Raw genomic sequence first — 22075 nt, forward strand, 5'->3', positions numbered from 1 at the left:
GACAAAGGAGGTAGTTTAGCATGATTATGAGTTTGAAATAGCTCCATTTCTGATGCCTCGGTTCAGTGAATACAGGCAGAAAAAACATTCTAGCAGAATTAGTAAGGTTTGAAACATCCTTAAAGATTTTATTGAAGTCTGTCCAGAGGACAGGTCTCAGATAGAACAAGAAGGTAATAGAATCCTTCTCCATAGAGATACAGGCAGCATGTATATAAGTTTTAACCCCCAATAATATTTTCAAAATAACAAAAAAAATTGAATTAAGTTAGGTTGAGTTAATATTCCCAACTCAAAGTATGTATTTTGAAAAAAATCAAATATGGGTGAGTGATTCTATTTTATTTATGTTTTGAAATTGTCGTATAATTTTTATGTTTATATTGAATATATAATCTTTGTTTTGAAAGGTAAAATTGAATACAAAGCAACGTATTCCCAGAACACTGTAGTTTATATACAAAGATGGGGTAGCAGAAGCTGCTCGATTTGCACCTTCCTTCATTTAATTGACATTTTAAACTGAACCATCTGTTAAGGAATCAATTACTGTTAGGCTTTTTTGCTGATCACACAATAGTGTGTGATGGTTTTGGTACTCCTGGAGGTGTTTGTAACATGATAGCATGATTTGGTATCCAAAGTCATGTTTCTTTTTCTTTAAAGAGTTGTAACAATGATTTAAATGCTCTGCAGTGCTCCTCAAACTAATTATCATCATCTTAATCAAATAATCGTCCAAGTAAGACCTTTTTATCTTTTTTTCTGTTTACTTACTTATCTTTCTACGTGAAAATTATTACTCCCATTACATTTACAATCATGTTTCATATACCATAGAATTTCCAATTGCCTTACTCTTTGGTTGAAGTACACTGAAGATTTACTCTTGCATTTTTTCACCCTTGAGGTCAATATACAAAGTAAGTCAATGCTACATAGATATATATATACCTGTTGTTATAAAGTGGAAGTCAATGCTACATAGATATACATATACCTGTTGTAATAATGTGGATGCTTTCAATACCATGAAAGTTATGTTATGATCCTACTATGGATTAACACAAATTCATTAATATAATTTTTTAGGGTCTCAGATATCCCCTGAGGAAGCCCATTAGGGCGAAACACTTCGGGAGAGACCATGAGCATACTATTGACCGATATCTGGATGCTGTATATGTGAGGGTGTTTTTTTAGGTCATGGACAGATATCTCATGGCCTTTTTACTAATGTTGTTTCTAAAAAGATATTTTAGTGAATTGAATAAAGCATTTTAAGGTATGCTAGACCTTTTTTGCCGTAAAGAACCACTATCTCCCTATCCCTTTCCTTTTTTTACATAAATTTTGCTTAGCTCAGCATCCACTTCAGTGGTATTCTCTCACATTATACTACATGGAAATGGTTCCTTTCTTTTGGATTATTCTGATAATGATTTATGAATTATACCATATTATGCAATCATTATTACTAAATCATATGATTAAATAGTGATTTTTAGTGTAATACTTGAGGGTTATGTAAACAGTAAGTTCTAGTGCAAAATCTATTTTTCTGAATCTGTTTTTTTTTCTAGTGTAATATATATGATGGTTTAGAACAGCAGTCAATCAGGAGAAGGACCCCACTGGGGGGACGCACCGGCTAGAGCTGCAAACCATATCCCCCGTACATATCGCAGGCTCAGGGGGGTGGGCGGGTTGTGTCTCTGGCATCATGATGTCAATAAAGGGGATGTTTCTTCCCCTTTGAGGGACAACTGGCTCCTCGCGCATGCGCGGTCCGGAGCCGGTTAATTTTGTGGTCCGCCGGTCCGAAAAGGTTGGCAACCACTGGTTTAGAAAACATGTAAGCCCTAATGTATTACCAATATGCTCTCTTATTATTCTGTTTAAATATTCATTTTACATAGAAAATGTATATAATTTCTTTTCTCTCTCCAGTTAGTTGGTCTCTCAAAATCCCCTGAGGAAGCCATATTGGAGAAACGTGTCTGAAATACAATTCTTGAGTATTATGGAAATATGTATGTTGAGAATTATTGCACATGTAGTATATTTTATTCAGATGTACTACAATGTATACAAAGTAGAACAGATCTGTTCAGCCAATACTTTGTTTGCATAAGTAAATGTTATAAGTTTTTTGCCAGAAAAGCCTTTTCTTGGTATTTTCTTCTTTTTCTCTTCAATATTTGAAATACCAAAAAAACACAAACAGTTTTGTAAAACACTGTTTATTTACATTGCATAAGTCATTTATTAGATTGCATAGGTCTTTTAAGAATGGAAGAACAGATTTTCACAGAAACAATTAAACTTTAAACAGACAACTGTAATTATTGTAATTAAATATTGTAATTGTAATTACATTATTATAAGCTTATAGAAACTGCATATTGATTTTGGATAAACTCCTGGTCACTTCTAATCGCTCCCTTTAAAATTGGCTTTTTACTTACGACAATATAAATATATAAAATATGCCTGTGGTAATACACACACATCCTGCATAGGTTATGAATATTTACATTACAATACACTAGGTATCATTGTACTACCATGCTGTTCACACATTGCAATGATTCAATTACACTAGCTTTGGATATGGACCAGAACTAGATAAGGCTTCTTGCACTATTTTGAATTGACATGAATATAAGGATATCAGTAACGTTAAAGCATTTCCAAAACAGTTACTAAACAGTACTACTTGCTTTTTATTATTTCCTATATGGTTACAGGAAAGACATTGCTCATTCAAATGTTTCATTTTTGGTTAACGCCAATAGGTTGATTCATTCATGATTTTAGAATGGCAGTAGGAAGATATTAACCCTAAAAAAATCTAGGTAACCCTAAATCCAGGTAAGGGGTTACAAAGCAAAACTGAAAAGTCCTAACATCTGGAAGCCACTGATTTCTGGTAATATTCAATTGGATAGCTCTTATTTTGGGTTATATACCGCTAACCTTATTTTCAAATCTAAAATGGAATTTACAGAAACAATAGCTGGTTTTATATTGATTTAATATTAGTCAATATTTAGAGCCTGCCTTTATGATTGGAAATTATAAAGCAGGGTGGAGAAAAGAAAATCAAATTTAACTATAGCATACCAATGTTATTCTATAGCAACCATTTTCAAGAACCATCACCAAAAACTGTTCTAGTTGTTGCACTATAGGCTCAATTCACAAAGCAATAAACACAGAGAAAAGGATCTCTAAAAAAACTATGTGACCGTAATTTTTTTTAAATGTTTTGGATTAAACTAAAAAAAGTCACTGTTTCTAAATAAATGATACTTATACTGCTTTGTAAACTAAGCCTTTAGTATGAATTTGACCTGACCTAAAACTTTTCCAAGGTTACAACAGTATTCAAGTGCTGCCTACATCCCTATTCCTTTACACATCGCTTCCACCCTATTTATAAAACTTTGGACATCAGTGTGCATACAGTAAAGAGCCATGAAGTTTTTACTTTCTGCTCAGTGGGGCAAAAAGAGCTCCATATTTGGAGAAGAAATATTCATGTTACCTGACTGGCCAAATGACCGGGCTCTCACTAATCACTTACCTGTCTCTGCACCATTGGGTGGCTTCTGACTTGTGAGTGAACAGTGAAGAACATGTTGCTTTGCTTTATAAATGTGCAATGTTTTTTAGTCTATTATTTTTTTTTATTGTGATCTATTTGTGAAGCCCCTTGAATACAGGGTACAAATTGTACATCCTTAAAGCTGTACAACTAGGAGCTAAACTACTTTCTGAGATCTAGAACCATGTCACATGATCACTACCCAGTCCCCAGATTTGTTCTGTAGCTATTCCTGGCTGATTACATGAGATTGAACTATGATCCTGGCTTTTAATTTATTGCCTGCCCTTTTAAGGGGACATTGTTTTTTCAGTGTGCCTTTGCCTCTGACCTGGTTTAACTCTAAACCGCTGTCCCAACTGCCCAACTTGACCTTCTGTCTTGTATATGGACCTATCCTGGTTTGTTCATCAACTTGGTTTGTCTTCCCAGTTTCAGGCTATTGACCTGTCTCTGACTACTCTCAAATGTTACCCTGTGTATATTACAGCTCACCCAAAAGCAAGATAATATTTGTGGTTCACTGTTGGAAGTTGGTTTTTGCTAGAGGCAAGGTGCCTAATTTAATAAAGCTCTCCAAGGCTGGCGAGAATATACTTTCCACAGTGAAGTTGGGTGATCCAGCAAACCTGAAATGGATCTGGTCCAGGATTGAAAACATTTGCTAGCAAATAGCAAAGGACTTTTAAGAAATCCATTCCAGTTTGCTGGATCACCCAGCTTCACTGTCAAAAGTGTATCCTCTCCAGCCTTGGAGAGCTTTATTAAATCATGCTCAATCTAACAGTCTGAGAGTTGAATGCCAGAAGGCAATGCTTATTGTAAGAAAGGGGTGGATGTATCTTGAGTTTGGCCAACGTTAAGGCTCCCAGTACAACCTGGGTCTGGACCTAGGGAAAGGACACAGCACCTACATTTCTGCAATGTTGGTAACTCGAAAAACAATTTAGGCCAAGTCAGATTTACTTCTACTATTGAAGCCAGTGGATCACTATTTCATTGCATATGGTGTAGGAATGTACTAGTATACCATTTACAAATATTCACAAATTTGTGTTGTAAGATCAACTCTGTATAACAGTAAAATAGATTCATGTGAACATAATAACCTGCCCATATTAAATAAACAAATATTCCATCAAGGGGAATAGTTCCCTTGAAATCAGTTACAGAATGCATTTGTTAGAGAGGAATTCAAATTAATGTGCAGGTTGAAGACTTTGCAGCATTGGCCCCTCCACCTCCCTCAGCAGCAGCTGTGAATTGAAAAAGAAAAGAGATTTGATAGATTAGAAATACTATGTTTTTTTTCTACATTGCATTTGCTTGAAAATATCAACTTCAGGAAAGATGAGGTTTAAGAAAAAAATAGATTTAGACAACAACATATATTCCTAAGTATACTATAGAAATTACTTTAGTATTTATTTTCTATAAAAGTTCATTTCAAGGTAAACCATGCAAGCTTGCTGGATATCAAATTTATGATGCATTTTCTTCTAGATTGAAGGTGTTTCACAAACCCTCGATCTTCAAAGCTATCTCATCATTTGTATTCATGGCATTATAAATGGAGGAATGAAGGAAGGATATGTTAAAATCATGACTGCAATATTTTTCCTTACTTTTACTTTGTTTTTGATTTTTTTTTTTTGTGTGAATGCACAAAGTAAAGTTTGGTGTTATTTAAAGATTTGAGCATAAACATGAAATCTCTTCATGTTTAAAATTGTGGACACCCATTTGTAAGCACAGAACCACATTCAATTTATAGTCAAAAGCTACTGTTTGGATTCTGCCAGCTCCATACTTATTTATATTTCTGTCAATGAAAAGCGAACATCCATTCTCTTTCAATTATTAAGGCAGTAAAAAATGGAATTTCAGCTAAATGAAATTAGCTTTTGATGACAATTATATTTAAAGATGATTATAGAGCAATTTTTAGATTTTTATGTGTATATACTTTTTAACTTTTTAAACTATACTACTGGATATAATTAGGTTTATATGCCCTTAAGTACAAAACACAGTTTTGCAAATACATTTAGTACAATTTTATTTAAACCAGTGTAACTGGGGATCACCATTCCAACAAGATTTAAGGGAATTGCATGCATATGCCATGCCACACATTACTGAAGAATTTGCCATGTCACCTGGGCAATTAAGGACAGCTGATTGAAAATAAATTGAATAACTAAAGTGACTTTGGCAAAAGAGGATTTGAGAAGATTATGGATTAAGGGCGATATAATTAAATATGTTGTGCAGGTCTAGGAAACAAGTTCAGTAAGTAAGAGACAAAATTCATGCTATCAGGTTTTTACTAATAATCTATTTATGGTACGTAAAATAAATTACTACATTACTAAAACTAAATGATATATTATCTAATTGAATTTTTAAATAATTAGCAGACACCAAACACTGACTCAGGACACTGACAGATGATTAGATTTAATACTTAATAGAACCAATTTATCAATTTACTAAAGAATTTACAAACTCATCTTACACACATATATATATATATATATATATATATATATATATATATATATATATGATATACTTTTCTGTAGTGTCTGTATTATTGTAAATACAGAGTACTTAAGCTTTTTTAATTGTTTCTTATTTACATACTATAAAAAATTTAAAAAAAAAGTGTAGTTTTATATTTTGTGTCTATTATATGGATAACATTTTGCTTGGAAAAAACTGTTGCATATGGCAAAAGATTCCCTGAATACTTTGGGTAATCGATAGACACAGCACGGGAGTAGAAAATTGCTTCACAGCTGGCTTTGTCTGACTAAAACTATAGACTACAAAGAAATGGATAAGTGATTTTTGTTTTTTTTAGTTTTTCAGTTCTGCATGTACATTTTCCAGTTTGAGCTACAGAGTTCTGTAACAACAGATTGTTAACCAGTCAAAAGAAAACAAGTGGTTTAACTTTAACAATAGATTTGTATTTATGAATATCCATTGCTGGGATTTACAAAGCTATGCCAAGCAGAACAACCCTTTATGGCAGGGAGGGTGACCTGCATTTTGTTGCTCTTCCAGCATGTGACTGCACAGTGAAAGAAGAAACAACAGACTGATTAGATCAGCTCTCTGTCCCTATACTTTCTACTCCGATCAGCATATCATACATGAGCACATGATCAATACAGCACATCTGGTGGCCCCTTTCTCTGATTCTTTGGGCCTGATTTATTAAAGCTCTGCATAGCTGTAGAGGATACACTTTCCACAGTGAATCTGGGTGATCCAGCAAGCCTGTGATGGGTTTCTTAAGTCATTTCCTATTTGTTAGAAAATGTTTTTAATCTTGGACCAGATCCATTCCAGGTTTGCTGGATCACCCAGCTTCACTGATAAAAGTGTATCCTCTCCAGCCTTGGAGAGCTTTTATAAATCAGGCCCTTTGTCTCCTAGTCTGAGCTTTGAGTGCATTGCGAGGGTCTTATACTAGGTCAAATTTAAACTGTATTAATATTAATATATATAATGGTTTTTTTTTAATTGCTGATACTGTGCATAATGTGCAAACTGCTATACATTGCCTTCATGAGAAAGCTGTCTGTAATATATTTTCATGGCGGCAGACTGTCTGAGGACTCTAACTAGCATGGCTAAAGGAAAACAATTTATCTGAGCTTACTAAATAGCCAATGTTGGTCTAGTTAGGGATCAAATAGAAAATCAGGTCACACTACTCAGAACCCACTAATGTCAAAATCACTACCAACTACATGTAGGTAATTTAAATGCACTCCTTCAACAAATCCTACCAGCTTGTAAATTGTTTTATCTCAAATGTAATCTAAAAACAATGATAATTTAAGGGAATGCTGTGTTCTGGCTAGTAACTGATTGAATATGTTAGCATTATCCCCACTACTATGCAGTCAGTAGCAATCTGGCACTAAATTTATGGTTTCTGAGTGATACTTTAATCCTAGAGATCTCTATACTCCTGGTAAATCTTTTATTGGACACTTAGAAATGAAACTGAATGTTCATTTTGAGTCGGCCAACTCCCAGAAGGTCACTTAGATTACATTGCTTTTAAGTTGAATGTTCCAAAAAATGAAAATATTAAATATGCAGAGGTGATGACATGCAATTATATACTATGCTATAATTGCATGCCATAACCTAAACGTTTAGCATTGGATAAATATATGAATCCTTGAGTTCTCTTATAATTTTTGAGCTTTTTACTTCCCTATACTGATAATTATAGTTCATGCTCTAAGATTTCATTAAAAATTAGCATATTTTGCATTTACTTTAAAAAGATGTAAGAACAGATGTCCCCCTCTTTTACCAGGTTTGTCTGCTCCATCTTTACTATATGTATCCTAAAGCTTATAAGACGTTGTTGCTCATACATTTACTAAACGCTACCAAAAGCCAGATTCCTCTTTACTGAAAGTCTCAGGAAAATTCCAATTTTATAACTGGCTTCACAAAGAACAAGAAATCTACTCCATGAAGAAAAATGAGAGCCATTTTTACTTTACAATATGTTTTTGTATTTATGTTTATTATTTCAAAAAAAATTTAATTAACAAAAATGCAAAAAAAATAATATTTTTTTTTTTACATTACATTGTGATAACCACAAGAGTTGGAAATATCCAACAGATAAAATTGGAATTCTGGCTAATTTACTAAAGGACCTGAGAATCTTCATTCTAAAAATTGTTAAACATGTCTACACTATTACGTTTTTCACTTGACTGAAGTAAATAAAATTCTCAACTCCTCCAATAAAGCAGCAAATATTTTAATAAAGTCTGTGTAGCTCGTATTTAAGTTTTTAAGAAATAATAATGTCATTTTGTTGCCTTCCCAATGACAGCACCACATTTATGATCTCTGATACTCCTTTCCAATCCAAATTTGATGCATGTATCAAGCAAAATATGTCTGGGTATAGCTTGGTACTGGCTTTTATTATACTAGACCCCTTATGACCAGACTAGTAAAACTCTATTGACCTTCAATACTTTCATTTTCCTCTGTAAACCAATAGCAGGTACCTCCAGGTGCATGAAAAAGTATCAGTATACATCTTGAGAACCCCGGTAGCCTTAGTTTTTGAGAATGTTGCACCCCTCCCGCCTCTTCCATTTCCCAATCAGCGAGTAAGGCTACCCACAACATTGTAGGTCCATTAAAGACGTATAAGGATAAAGAGTTTTGGGGATAAAGGTGGTACCAAATTTATTTAGAGAGTTAATATTTGCCTAATAGAGCAGTCTAGGCATGAGGGCTCGTGAGTGTCATAAAAAAACAAGAGAAAACATGTGCTGGCCTGCTTTTGTTTTACAGTGCTCGATTAAAACACAAGTAAACTTTTTTTTTGAGATCCCAAGGATTAAGGATATATTGCTAATGAAATAAGTCTCAAATGTACCATTAATACTTTGCTTACACACCTTTTTTAGCAGCTAATTCTTCTTCCTTTTTCTTCTTTTCTTCTTCAATTACTTTCATTTTCGCCTCATATTCATCCGCCAGAGCTTTCCACTCCTTTCTGTTGTTCAACAAACCATCCAACATTGGCTGAATTTCTTCATGGAAACGAGAAAACTCCTAAGAAACAATGAAATTGCCATTGTAAGTCCTGCTTGTATGTTGTGGTCATCATACTACAGAGAGAGGATTATAAAGGAAGCTACAGCTTGTTTTACATCTTTAGAACATTTAGGCATCATACCTATGGGGCATTGACATTCTTTTTTATACTACAATACTGTAAGAAAACATATTAATATTGAGATATTCAAAATACTTAGTCATTTTACTATAATGGTATTGCATAAAATGGTTAACTGCTGCAATCATCATCCTATTATACCTATACCTATTATGTCAGAATAAATCTATACTTTTTAAAATTATACTGCAGGTATTACTATGTTTGTAGAATGCATAGAAAGTTTAAAGCCTTGTATCTTGTATGACTTACTTTATATACAAAGGTGCACACAAAGTCAATGAAACCACACTGGAGCTTTGGCAGTTCTGCAGATTTATTTCTGTCCATCATTGGCTATCAAAGAAAAAATTACAAAATTGTGAAAACATGAAGTCATTAAAAGAAGGGGCTTTTATATATATATATATATATATATATATATATATATATAAAAAATATATATACACATATATATATATAAATATATATATATTTTTTTTTAACAAAAATCCTGGGAAGATTTTAATAATAGTGAAATAATTTTCAGGAAATATTTTTACATAGTTTTTTTATGCCCACTAACTATAATGAATTCCCTGTTTAAACTGATTTTTTACCTAATTATTTAAAAATTGCAGGCAGTCAGATTCTTTATTTTAACAAGGACAGGCTATGTCGCTTCAGCAATAATTCAAACTTGCCTGTTTCCAATCTTTTTTTTTTTAACCTAAGCAGCACATATTCAGTGTATGATCCCAGCATACCCGGTGCCTGGAATGAATGAATGAACTCCCATGTGCATTTAGGAATTAAGTAATTTTGGCCTGGTCAATCAAGATGGCAGAAGATTGAACCTGTTACAAGACCAGTGGGAAAAATTGGTGCTGCTTCCTAATTCCCGGACCTGCTGTCTTTTTCATGGTGGCATCTACCTGCAACAGCCCCAAAGGGAATGAATAGGGGCAGCAGTACTAGTTCCACTCACTGCCACTATCTGTCCACTATGCAGATGCTGATTCTTTAAGAACCAGTGCTGCCATGCGAGTGTTTGAGCAGGTGACAATCGTGGGGAGCTGCGTGGGATCATGCAATTTAGATGCGGATCTGCACCTGCCCATAGCATGTTTATATAAATAGTTAAAAAAAAAAGTTTAAAAAAATAAAATTTCTTTTAATAAAGCAACTTCATGAAAATTAGCACTTTAAAAATCATTCTATAGTTTATTTAAATAATATTCCAGAAACATTCCTGAAAATAATTTACATTTTACCTAATATTTCTTGAAATCAGAACTTCAGCACTGGATGACTGATTGACACAGATAAACAAATTGCAGATTTGAGAAATGTTCCTTAGACCACAATGGGGAACATTATTATCTTGTTCAAGAAGTGCAGCAATCAGAAATCTGTTAATATTAGTCAGGTCTTTTAAGATGGTTTCTGATTAGCTGCTTTAATTTACAAAACTTTGCATATCATTGCCAAGCCAATGTTCAGTGGCAAGGCTTAGGTAGAACACAGCTTTTGCACAATATCTTTACTTACAATAGGCTGTTGCTGGAGTACTGTCCTTTCCAGGTCACCTTGCTCCCAGAATTCAGCAGCTACTAGAAGAGCAACCTATTACAAAAGGAGAACAAATAGAATATCATCATTTTATTCCACTTTTGTAGCCAGACAATTTACAGCTTAGAATATTGTATATGTATATGTAAGTAGCATATATAAGTATAAAACAAAGTATGACTGGAGAACAATAAAACAATTAAATATAAAATATAAAGCTAAATCTTTGATAAATCTATCTTTGATAGATCTTTGATAAAGCAGGTCCTATTCACATTTTGTCATAGAGTCATAGATGATTATTGACTGACCTTGCTCTGGACTTCCCATGGCTTAGTAATAGCTGATAAATCACAGGCTGTCATCATCATGGCCCTGCAGATAAAATTAATAATGATAGTTATTATTAGTATGCAGCAAAAATCAGAGCAAACACTCTATGGGCTCTTTTTATAAACTAGGGTGTCTAAACATTCCCTGGTGGGAACCAATTACTGCCATTGAAACACATGAACCTGGAAGAATGCATCAGGGAATATCAGATTAGAGCTCAAATATTAAATAAAGCTCTATGTGTATTGCTTTTAGCTACCTTCTTTTTAACGCAATCGTTTCAGTTTTGACTACAAAATATTGCTAGGTTCAGATCTCCAGCGAACGGAAACAAGTGTTTCAAGTGGTTCCCTGTGGTTGGCACCTTGCCAGCGCCCACACCACTATCTATACAACATTTGTCCGCAGGTGACAGTAAGCAATACTGATCTGCACACTGTTGTCTCAATTCACTCTATTGGGCTGCAGTGTGTAACATGCTACTGTAGTGTCTCACCCAAAGAAGTTGTTTAGTGGCCTAATAAAGTAGCAATTAGACAGCCAGTGTGAAATGCAGCTACTTTATAATGACCATACTGAACATGTCTGTGCAATGTGTGTCAGGGTGGCTGCTTGTACTCTGTTGGGGCACACACGTTAAAGGGGAACAATGAGCACTTCTAGAAAACAGCTGTCATAAGATAATAGTACAACAATATTTAAAGTGGATGCTTGAAACATCCAGCAGAAGTAGTAAAGTTAAACATACTTCTATGCTCAGACAAAACATGTTACTTGATGAACCACTGTTAGCCCTCAATTTTCTGTATTTGAATGTTAAATGTTGGTAATGCAGAGGCAGAAGCAGCAGTGAAAACAAAAAATAAAAGCAGAAGTGATCATATAGGCACAATAGTTGTCATATCTCTGGGGTCAAATTTTCCCCCCTAAACTTTTCATATACACTACAAATTGATTGTCCCATCAACTATGTAGTGTAAGTGCTTGGATGCAGATTAAATGTATTTATTAGGTTTGTCTTTTGTAATTTATAGTTTAAGTACATTTAAAAAATAATGTACCAAGATTATACGATCGTACAGTAAATGACCAGATTTAAGTGCATTATTTTAGTTGATTAGATCTGACAACAATCCATAGGTAATTATCCAAAAAACCAGGACAGACATAGGCAGGGGGCCCAACTCAGTTTGGCAGGTGGGCTCAATGCCAGCATTGGACATGGGCTCTCTGTTGCCTACATTCACCAATGTTTACACAACACCACTTTTCTCTAAGTGTTAAAAGGTTCATGAATAAAATGTATTTTGTAGTAATCCATCAAAGAGACAATAAATATGGCTCAACTCAAAAAGATTTTTCTGCTAGAAGTGGAGCCAGTCAGTGATTTGGGTCTCTGTCCTTCTACCCAGGAAGCAAGTAATTTGGGGATTATTATTTCACTGTTGCCAAGTATACTTGTTGATCACAGTGAGATCTTTGTACTCATTAAACTCATTCAGCTCATTTAAGATATGCCTAAAAAAACTTAAACAGCTTACTGGCTTCTCTTAAATGGCTCCTAAAAGTTGAAGATTGTGAACATGGGCCATTACCACGGGGAGGAAATGTAGTGTGGTCTGCAGTACCTCTTCTAGCATGACCTACATTATAATTTCTTTTCTTGTTGTTTCAAGTGATAAGTATTCCACCCATTTCTGTTGGTCTTCATATGTTTTTGACAGATCAACAATCTTCTGGAACATTGTTCTCTTTCTAAAAAGACATAACAGTAATGAAAATTTACTTCACATCTCACCAATACATGTTAAGTTTAACAACAGAACTATTGTCATATTTTCTAAAGGGTCAATCATGTTTTCAGTTGGCAAATGTTTTAAATCTTGAATTAGATCTATTCATGGTTTGATGAGTCACACAGGTTCTCCTCCAATGGAATATATCTATACAGCTATAATAGACCAGGTCCATAGAGTCTGCAAATTCACCCACAAGACTATTGCTACAATATGGCACAACTGTGGTAGGGGTTATAAACTCCTTCAAATCAGAGACTGATAGCAATGATTATATTTTTCTTGTAAAGTGCTATGTGATATATTTGATGGGTAACTTCTGAAGTCCAACCATCTTTTGTAAACTTCCAAAAAATAATTGTTGTGTGCTTTGAATTAAAGCATAGGAAGGCACTTCACAGATGTCTTATAACTATAAGTTATAAAATAAAATATAAACTAATAAACTAAAATAAGTTCTTTGTATACTCACTTGAAATAAAGAGCCAAATCTGTAGCTATGATAGCAATATCCATCAGATGAATAACATGTTCATGCTGTCTTCTATTTAGATTCTGGTAAATGTTCATCGACTACAAAACAAAATACAAACTTCCTATTTGCGTATAATTCATTGCAAGGTTTTATTATGTATTACTGATTAAAAAGTAATATTTTGCAGCATTTACAGTACAAATGTAGTTTAACAGAATAATACAAGATTCAAGTAAAAGACTAATAAAAGGTTGTGTGTATATATAGGATTACCACTATGCACAATATTCTTATATTAACCACTTAGTATTTGCTATGTACACTTGTACTATAGCAATTTTAACATTTTAAAATGGTTATATTACTCTTATGTATTGGTATTATTAGCTATCTACCTCTTCTGCCAGGAGAAATTTTCCAAACTCCAAGTGATGTCTCTCCAAAATAGATGATCCATGCAATTTTGCTAAGGGGTGTTGAGATCTAAACAGGAAATGAATACATGAAAATGAATATATATAAAACTGTAAGACTGCAGAAATAAATTGTGGTAATTTTAAGTAGCTTTTTTAACAATTAGTTTTTGTTTAGGTATGGCCTGATTGGCCAGGCCAGAATGGCGTAACTGCACATGTGCTCATGAGTTTATTCATTCCTGGGAGCCAGCAATGCAAGGCCTTTCACATTTTAAAAATAAAATTTGGTTTTGTTTTAGATTTAACTCCTTTGTTTACTTTTCTTAGTCTTTGTAGTGCTGAAATAAAGAGCATGGTAGGATGCCGGACATTGGCATCTTCATCTGGGATGCCAAAGGGCCTTATCTCACCATTGCTTGGGACTACTAGAGATTAAGACAAAGTAGAACATTTAGTGATTTTAGGACCAAACGTCACATACATTATAAAGTGTGTAAATTATGTACTATATAGCTGCAATGTTTTTTAAATTATATCTACATATATAAAATATATTCTTGAGATTACTTGACAGTGCCTTGCCACCCATAGTTGATCATTTGGTTTGCACACCAAAAAGATGTTTTTTTCTGAACTGTTGCTATTACGAGTGCTGAGAAGTTCCTGGCTTTGACCCCTTCCAGACGAAATAGAAAAATGAGTGTGGGGGCATATGACAGCCCAATATCTTAGTATGTAACTGTGCAAATATCAGGTCTTTGTGATTCTTAAAACTGTTTTATCCTTTAGTTAGAAGCTGTGATGGCAGAGGCACAAGCAAGTTTCACATCGCTGGAGTTAGGGGCCGTCATGAAGTTTTTGTTTCTCCAGGGAAATTCAGCAGAGGACATTCACACTGAGATATCACAAACACTGGGGGAGAAGTGTCCTTCCTACAGCACTGTCAAAACCTGGATATCTCGTTTCAAGACTGGGCATTTCACTATTAAATATGAGCCCTGCAGTGGGCGCCCCCCAACCTTAACTGACCCGGCAACCTGTGATGCTGTCCATGAGCTGATTATTGATGACCCGTGATTGTTATCACCACTATTCTAGACATGCACAAGCTTTCAGCGAAGTCAGGGCTGAAATGTTTGAACAGTGATCAGAAGAAGGAACGAGTTAAAGCATCCAAAGCCGTTTTGGCCCATTTCGAAGCTGCATTGGACTTTTTTGGCTAGGTTAGTGACTGAGGATGAAACCTGGCTCCATATCTATAATCCTGAAACCAAGGAACAGTCAAAGGAATGACGCCACAGCGGGTCCCGCGGCTGCAGATGTTCCGAACCCAGAAATCCCGCAAGAATTACCCCCCGCCCCCCCCCCCCAACTCACCTGTCCTGGTCCCTTCAGACAATTATTATCTGTTAACAAATTTGAAGAAACACCTGAAGGGGCAACGTTTTGAGGACATTTCTGATGTCAAAGCTGCTGCTGAGAGCTGGTTTGCGGCCCAACCAAAGAACTTTTATTTGAAGAGTCTAGAAATGCTGCAACTACGCTGTACCAAGTGCATCAGTCTCAGGGGGGAATATGTTGACTAAATGTGTTATTTCTTAACTCTGGCTCTCTTTTTTCTGGGCAAAGCCAGGAACTTTTGAGCATACATACATTTATACATTTTATGTATATCTTCATTGAGGTTGCAAAATTTTGAAAGGAAGTGATTTTCCATACCTGGTATAGAGTAATATCCACTGATGAAAATTTTTATTTGATGTTAGGTTTCCTATGTTCCATAAAAAATAAACAATAACCTTTGTGCCCAGTTGCTAGTGCCTCCTCTGTGCTAAAGATTTTTTTACTTCATCAACGTGGGATTGTTTTTTGTTTTCTTTTTGAAGTGCATCACAGTGCTGCTAATCCACATCAGTCTACTTTAGGCTGATGTAAATTCATGGAAATATTAGGTTTACAGGTATTGTGATTATTTATTCATTATTCATATTTACTGTTCCAAAATAATTAAGTAAAAAGTAAAAATGATTGAATTAAAAGGAAAATGCAAATATTTCTTTAATTATTTTGTATTTTCTAACAAAACAAAAAATAAAACCAACATACTTCATTTGGTAGAGATTATTTGTTCCTCTGTGGTCAATATCATGGCAAAATCCAGCAGTCACCATAGCCATGGCTTCTAGATCTGTGTAATAACGTTTCAGTTTTCCAGTCTACAAACAAATTTAATACCAAACATATACATAAATGTTGTCTAAACAGTAAATAAAAAATAAATAAAACTGAATAAAAAAATCTTTATTATTGTACATTAATACCCAACATACAACTGGTAAAAATCATGTATGTGGAGTATTAACTTACTATAATAAGGATATTTGGTGAAAAAAATCTTAATAAACCTCCTATAAATGTTTACATTATAAGGTTTTAAAGGTTATAAAGCTTTCTTGGAGACAAAGAAGGACACTTGCTTACACAGTATTTCCAATAGTCATTACGTTGTATTAAATTAAAATAATCATAGTTATTAAAAATAAACAAGCAGATGGATGAGTTAGACTGCACATGTACTGTATGCTCTTTTTTAAGAAAGTTAAGAGGGGGCTATTGATTATAACCTAATGATTTACAAATGTTTTGTAAATTATTTCATATGAATATTGTATTATGCTGTCTTGCTTTTTTCCTTTATATTTGATTTTTAGTTTTTTATGGTCAAATTCAATAACTGTGGTGTTTAGTAAATGTTTTTCTCATTAAAATATAGTATTGACAAAATATTTTCTCCAGGTGTTCATACAGAATCCCATATTTGATGGTGCATTATACTGTGTAGTATAATATTTGTATGGGGAGGTGGCACCTTTAAAATCTAACAAAATTAATGTTTTATTCTGATGGTCCCATTTTTGAGACACCATCTATGTCTCTATTTATTTTATTGAGAATTCGGGTATACAGCAACAGTGACCTACAACACTGGAATCTTACTATTGAGATTGTACAGTTTATTTGGTCTCTATCAGATATTATTATGGCATAAATGCTGTCACTTTATGTAATTTTAAAGGCAGGTGGAAATATTTATAATCATGACTCTTCTGCCCATTTTTGGCCCACCAACTTCCCATGACCATCCCTAATTCTTGCCTGACTCAAGTGTTGTCAAAGGTCAGGGTGAAGTAAGGACTGACAAAGAGAGTCAATGCTACCAAATAGCGGATTGTTTGGGCAAAGAAGAGATAAGACACTGGCTGCTAGAATTTATCATTAACACAAAGAGTTATGGGAAAACATGTTGAGATTTGTCGGAAAATGACTTTTATACCCTTAACTGATAGATCAGTTTTCCATAAAGTATTTACAGTAGAACTTTGGTTATTCGGGGGAATGGCCGATTCCGAATGCCTATGTAGTTGTAGTTTCCGGTTAACTGAGGTTTCCTCTGACTGGAATGGGGAGACTTGTCCCCATTCACCTCTAGTGCTGAATGGCTGAATGGCTGAGAAAAGGGAAACCCTGATGACGCTTGAGTCGTCATCAGGGTTTCCCTTTCCTCAGCCAATCACGGAGTAGAGCAATCAGCGCAGCTCTGCTGCTTTCTTGATTGTTCCCGCAGTCTTAGCGGAGCAGCGTCATGTGTTCTGCATCCAAGAACACTTGCCAATCAGCACTAGACTTGAATGAGAAGACTTGTCCCCATTTACCTCTAGTACTACATGGCTGACAAAAGGGAAACCCTGACAACAGCGAATCACGGAGCAGAGCAGTCAGAGGAGCCCTGCTGACAGTTCCGCATTCTTGATTGCTTTTGCAGTCCTAGCAGATCTGTGGTATGTTCTTGGATGCAGAACACATGCCAGAGCTCCGCTAGGGCTGCAGGAGCAATCAAGAAAGTGGAGCTGTCAGGTGACAATTATCTGAATTTTCTGGTTATCTGAGTTCCGGATAACCGAGGTTCTACTGTATATACATAAAAGCATCTGCTGGTGGCATAGAGAGAATCACATGACTATTTAATCTCTTTGATAGGTGTTATGGTTATTGTATGCTGAATACATAAAAATGTACAGTTTTTGTTATTGCATACCATTAGAAGGGTGAACATAGTCTGGGCAACGTTGAATCCATGGCGCCAGTTGTGATAGGTAACTTTTCTGTAACCTTTCTTCATTGCATACATAAACCTTACCAGTGCCTGAGTAAAAAAGTAACAAAAAAGTAAAATATGAAGTTAGATTAATTTTTATTTTTTTAATAATAATTTTTTTTCAATTCAATTTCTAAGTTTTCAATGCTTGAATTTACTAGTTATGTGATCATCAACATCTTTATCTTTAGATATAACATAACAAAGAGAATATGAAAAGCCAATCGTGTGGTCATTTTGGTAATTGGCGTTTTAGATATCATCTGATTTGTAGTGTACAGACATTTTGTCAGATGACCCTTATTGGATTTTTTAGGCTTTAGAATTTTCCCAGTTCATTCGGTTTGTATGTTAGTTAAGACATTTTTAGGCGTGTTTTATGAAAAACTGTTTGAGCTTATCAACCCAAATTTTTTAAGGTGTGTGCCATTGATAATTTGTGCGTATTTGTCATACATAAAGGGGGCTCACATTCATGCCAATTATTTTGAACAACAATATATATATATATATATATATATATTGTGAGGGGTTACGCTCAGGATCGCCTTTGCTGGGGTAAAGGACACTTGTCAGGTTCATCCAACTCAGATCACACACCGAGGTATCAGCTTTAAGCTGGCTTGCAGCCAGGTTTATTGAAGGTTGCAGATAAAATAACAAAACAGCAAAAGAAAACCTTGCCTGTCAGGCACTTACTATACATCAGACTGTCTATCAGCTGGAGGGCTTCTCCCTGTCAGCTCAAAACCAAGCTTTCAGCAACCTTCCGCTCACTTTTCAGCTCACTCACCCAGACCAAATTTCTGAGTCTTTCAGCCGAGCTCCCTTACAGACCGACTGGCTGTGTCTCCAAACAGAGCTCTCCCACACAGTCCACCTGGCTGTGTCTCTCCAAATCAAGCTGCACTGACACAAACCCCTGTCTGTGTCTCTTCAAGGCAAGCTACTGACTGAGCTCATGGCTCCTGGCTATATCCCCACCCTCAGTGCTTCTTCATTAATTATCTCACAGGTGAGTGTCTTCCACCTGCTACTTCACATAGGAATCTTAGGCAAATATACCTCACATAAAAGAGGAATCTTGAGCAAATATATCTCATAAGAGAGGAATCTTGGGCAAATAAATCTCCCTTCCACCTCCAATCCTGCCTTGGTGTCACAATATATATATATATATATATATATATATATATATATATATATGCTCTGTTTGAATTTTTAGAACTTGAACATCAGCTTTGATGTAAAAGCTAAAAACACCTGACTAAAGATATTCAAAAACATTTAAAAACTGTGAGGTTTTGCATGTGAACAACCACAACAATATTTTGGCTATGTCTTACTTTCTAATTTCAGCATTCTTTAAAACCAATAGAAACTTAGCTTGATTTTTAAAAAACTTAACATAGTTAACTTATAATAAATATACTAATATCATAAAATATCAAAACAAAATTGTGCTGCAATATGTACCTTCAATTAAGAGATTTTCTCACCAAACATTTTTCTACCACTACATGTCCTTAATCAGAATGCTATCATCATTCAATATACTTACAGTAGATCCTCCAGAACCAACCCAGCTTGTGATTGTACAGTTGAAATAGAGGCGGCATAGTGATAAGCTTACTCTTTTTTTACTCATCCTATTAGCATGCTTGTGGTCAGCACACTGATTGGTTCCTTGTGTTGCTACTGTCTCTTAAACTCAAGCCATACTGTACAGCAGTATTTCTCAACCTTTTTAACATAGGGGATCCCCCTAAAATACCCTTTAAGGTCATCAAGGAACCCCTTCTATATTTACTCTGCAGCTCAAATTACATTAGTGTGGTGGTCAGTAGAAATAGTGCCTCCTACATTGCTAGCCAGTGGGAAGGCTGCCAAAGCCTTTTCAGATAGTCAAAAATATTATTGGTATCTTTTAAACTGACCTGAGAGACACAAATTGCTAACCACCCTAGCAAACTTTGGAGGAAACTTCAACTTTGGAGGAAGCTCCACAGAACCCTGGTTGAGAAACACTCTCCTATAGGGTTTGCAAGAGGCTGATAGCGAGTTAAATTCAGGTGCTTATAAAACTTGCGAAAAATAACTGCATTTTATGATATTTTATTGATCAGATTGCTGCAATATTTTGGGTACAGTTTAGCTTTAACCACCTGGGCGTTACACTGATGTCTAGATTTCTGTACCAAAAGCGTTACAGGTTTTCAATGAAATTTTTTTAAATTGTAGACCTGTAACTTACAGAAATATGTCCGAATAGGGGTCTAGTAGATATAATGAATATAAAAAATGTTTGAAACACACAATCATGTAAAAAAAAAAAAATACTTTTAATAAAATTAAAGGAAAAACACAAAATTCAGCTTATTGGATTGAATACAAATTCCTGTATCCAATCCAATATAAAATGAATGAATGAGTTTCAATTTGAATTTCCCGCACACTCGCCGACGTCATCACGCACGCACAAGAAGCTGGCCGGCTTTATTTTTCCTCCGCCGGCCGGCTTCTTGTTTCAGAGAGCACCCGGCGCTGGAAGGAGAACGACGCGGGACGATCAGCGGGACCAGGTAAGAAGCCGGCCGGCATCTTGTGGTCCGCCAGCCGGCATCTTACCGGTCGCGCTGGTATAGGAGACGGCACCCGACGCTGGAGAGGGAGATCGACGCTGGAGGACGACGCTGGAACACGGACCCGACGCTGGATGAGAACAGCGGGACCAGGTAAGTGAGATTTTAATATAGTGAGAAAAGTACGGGGTTAACGATAATTGCACGTTAACTTTTTTTTGCACGGAAAAGTACGGGCTTAACGGTTGGGAGGTTAATCATACATACATAACTTACCTCAGGAGGTATTTGAAACTTTTTTACCACTCCAAGTTCATAATACATTTGGATTCCACACTTCACAAGATCTATTTCAGTACAGTACAAATCTGAGAAGCGGAATTCATAAATTTCAAACTTGGTGGGCCCTGGCAAATGTTTTTTCTAATAATAGGAAAGAAAGGGAAAGATCAATCATATATATATATATATATTATTACAGTATTTTTTTGACATTTTTTTTGTTTTATTTTATTTGCCATATTATATTTTCTACGTACAAGGAGTTGTGCAATTTCATCTTCATCACACTGTTCAAGCTCTCGTCCAAGCTTTTCACGAGATGGCTAGAAGAAAGCAAATAGCACAGATCATTTAAAAGATATGGTGAATTAGGGTAATTAAAAAACAGTTTACCATAGAAGAAAACATGTTAATGCAATATGTGTGTTCATTTGTCAGATTGGCCTCTGACCTCTCTGCTAGAAATGCAGTTCTGTTTGCCACTACCATCCACTTGCACTTACTTGCCTGAGATTTGCTTAAATTAGCAACACTTAGGTTATTATGCCTTTGGTTTGACAACAGCTTGCTTACTAGCCCTACAAATAACCAACAATGAATAATAGGATTCCACAGATTTTTAAAATATTGGCAAACTAACTTCTGCAGATTTGTTCATACCTATCCTCTAAAACAGTACACTTGGAGTAATCTGTCAAATGCACAGACAGCATGGCATGTCCCTCTGTATGTGGACTGGGGCTGCAGTGGTGTTAGGTATGCAGGATTTTAACTCCTTACTAAGGTAGATAATGATTTCCTGACTGCAAAATTCAACTTTCTTTGTACTTGGACATGGTTGATCATTCACTGCTACTCCTGGCATTAGGGTGCATACGTCATCCTTACACCTCCTATATTTCAGTGTGGTCTTTCACAGTCCCCTACTCCCATGGTAACTCTACTCCATACCATGTGTCTGTTCAGCTACCACAGGATTTGGTTCTTGATCAGCTATTCTTCATCTACACTCATGGACATGAATTCATTAGTTTGTTTTCAAAAACTGCCTGTATACAGACAACACTTGAATCTACTTCCTTAACTATTAATGTTTGGTACCTTCATTGGGTTAGATCAGGCAAGGGCAAACTA

The 22075-nt window shown here is 35.2% G+C and overlaps 1 protein-coding gene across 1 annotated transcript in view; it reads right to left on the bottom strand.

Moving 5' to 3' along the window:
• Positions 1-2548: 2548 nt before the first annotated feature.
• The window catches only part of LOC140326625 (rod cGMP-specific 3',5'-cyclic phosphodiesterase subunit beta-like), a 29588-nt gene continuing 10061 nt past the window's right edge, over positions 2549-22075 (bottom strand). The window contains exons 11-22 of the mRNA XM_072405395.1: positions 21199-21264; positions 20936-21082; positions 18018-18125; positions 16028-16137; positions 13901-13988; positions 13503-13603; positions 12882-12989; positions 11213-11276; positions 10881-10955; positions 9603-9686; positions 9070-9226; positions 2549-4866 (exon numbers count right to left, since the gene is read on the bottom strand). Coding sequence (XP_072261496.1) covers positions 4805-4866; positions 9070-9226; positions 9603-9686; positions 10881-10955; positions 11213-11276; positions 12882-12989; positions 13503-13603; positions 13901-13988; positions 16028-16137; positions 18018-18125; positions 20936-21082; positions 21199-21264 — 1170 coding nt within the window. The 3' untranslated portion in view covers positions 2549-4804. The remainder of the gene's footprint in view (positions 4867-9069; positions 9227-9602; positions 9687-10880; positions 10956-11212; positions 11277-12881; positions 12990-13502; positions 13604-13900; positions 13989-16027; positions 16138-18017; positions 18126-20935; positions 21083-21198; positions 21265-22075) is intronic.

This window comes from Pyxicephalus adspersus, chromosome 3 (assembly GCF_032062135.1).
Source record: "Pyxicephalus adspersus chromosome 3, UCB_Pads_2.0, whole genome shotgun sequence".
NCBI classification, from domain to species: Eukaryota; Metazoa; Chordata; class Amphibia; order Anura; family Pyxicephalidae; genus Pyxicephalus; species Pyxicephalus adspersus.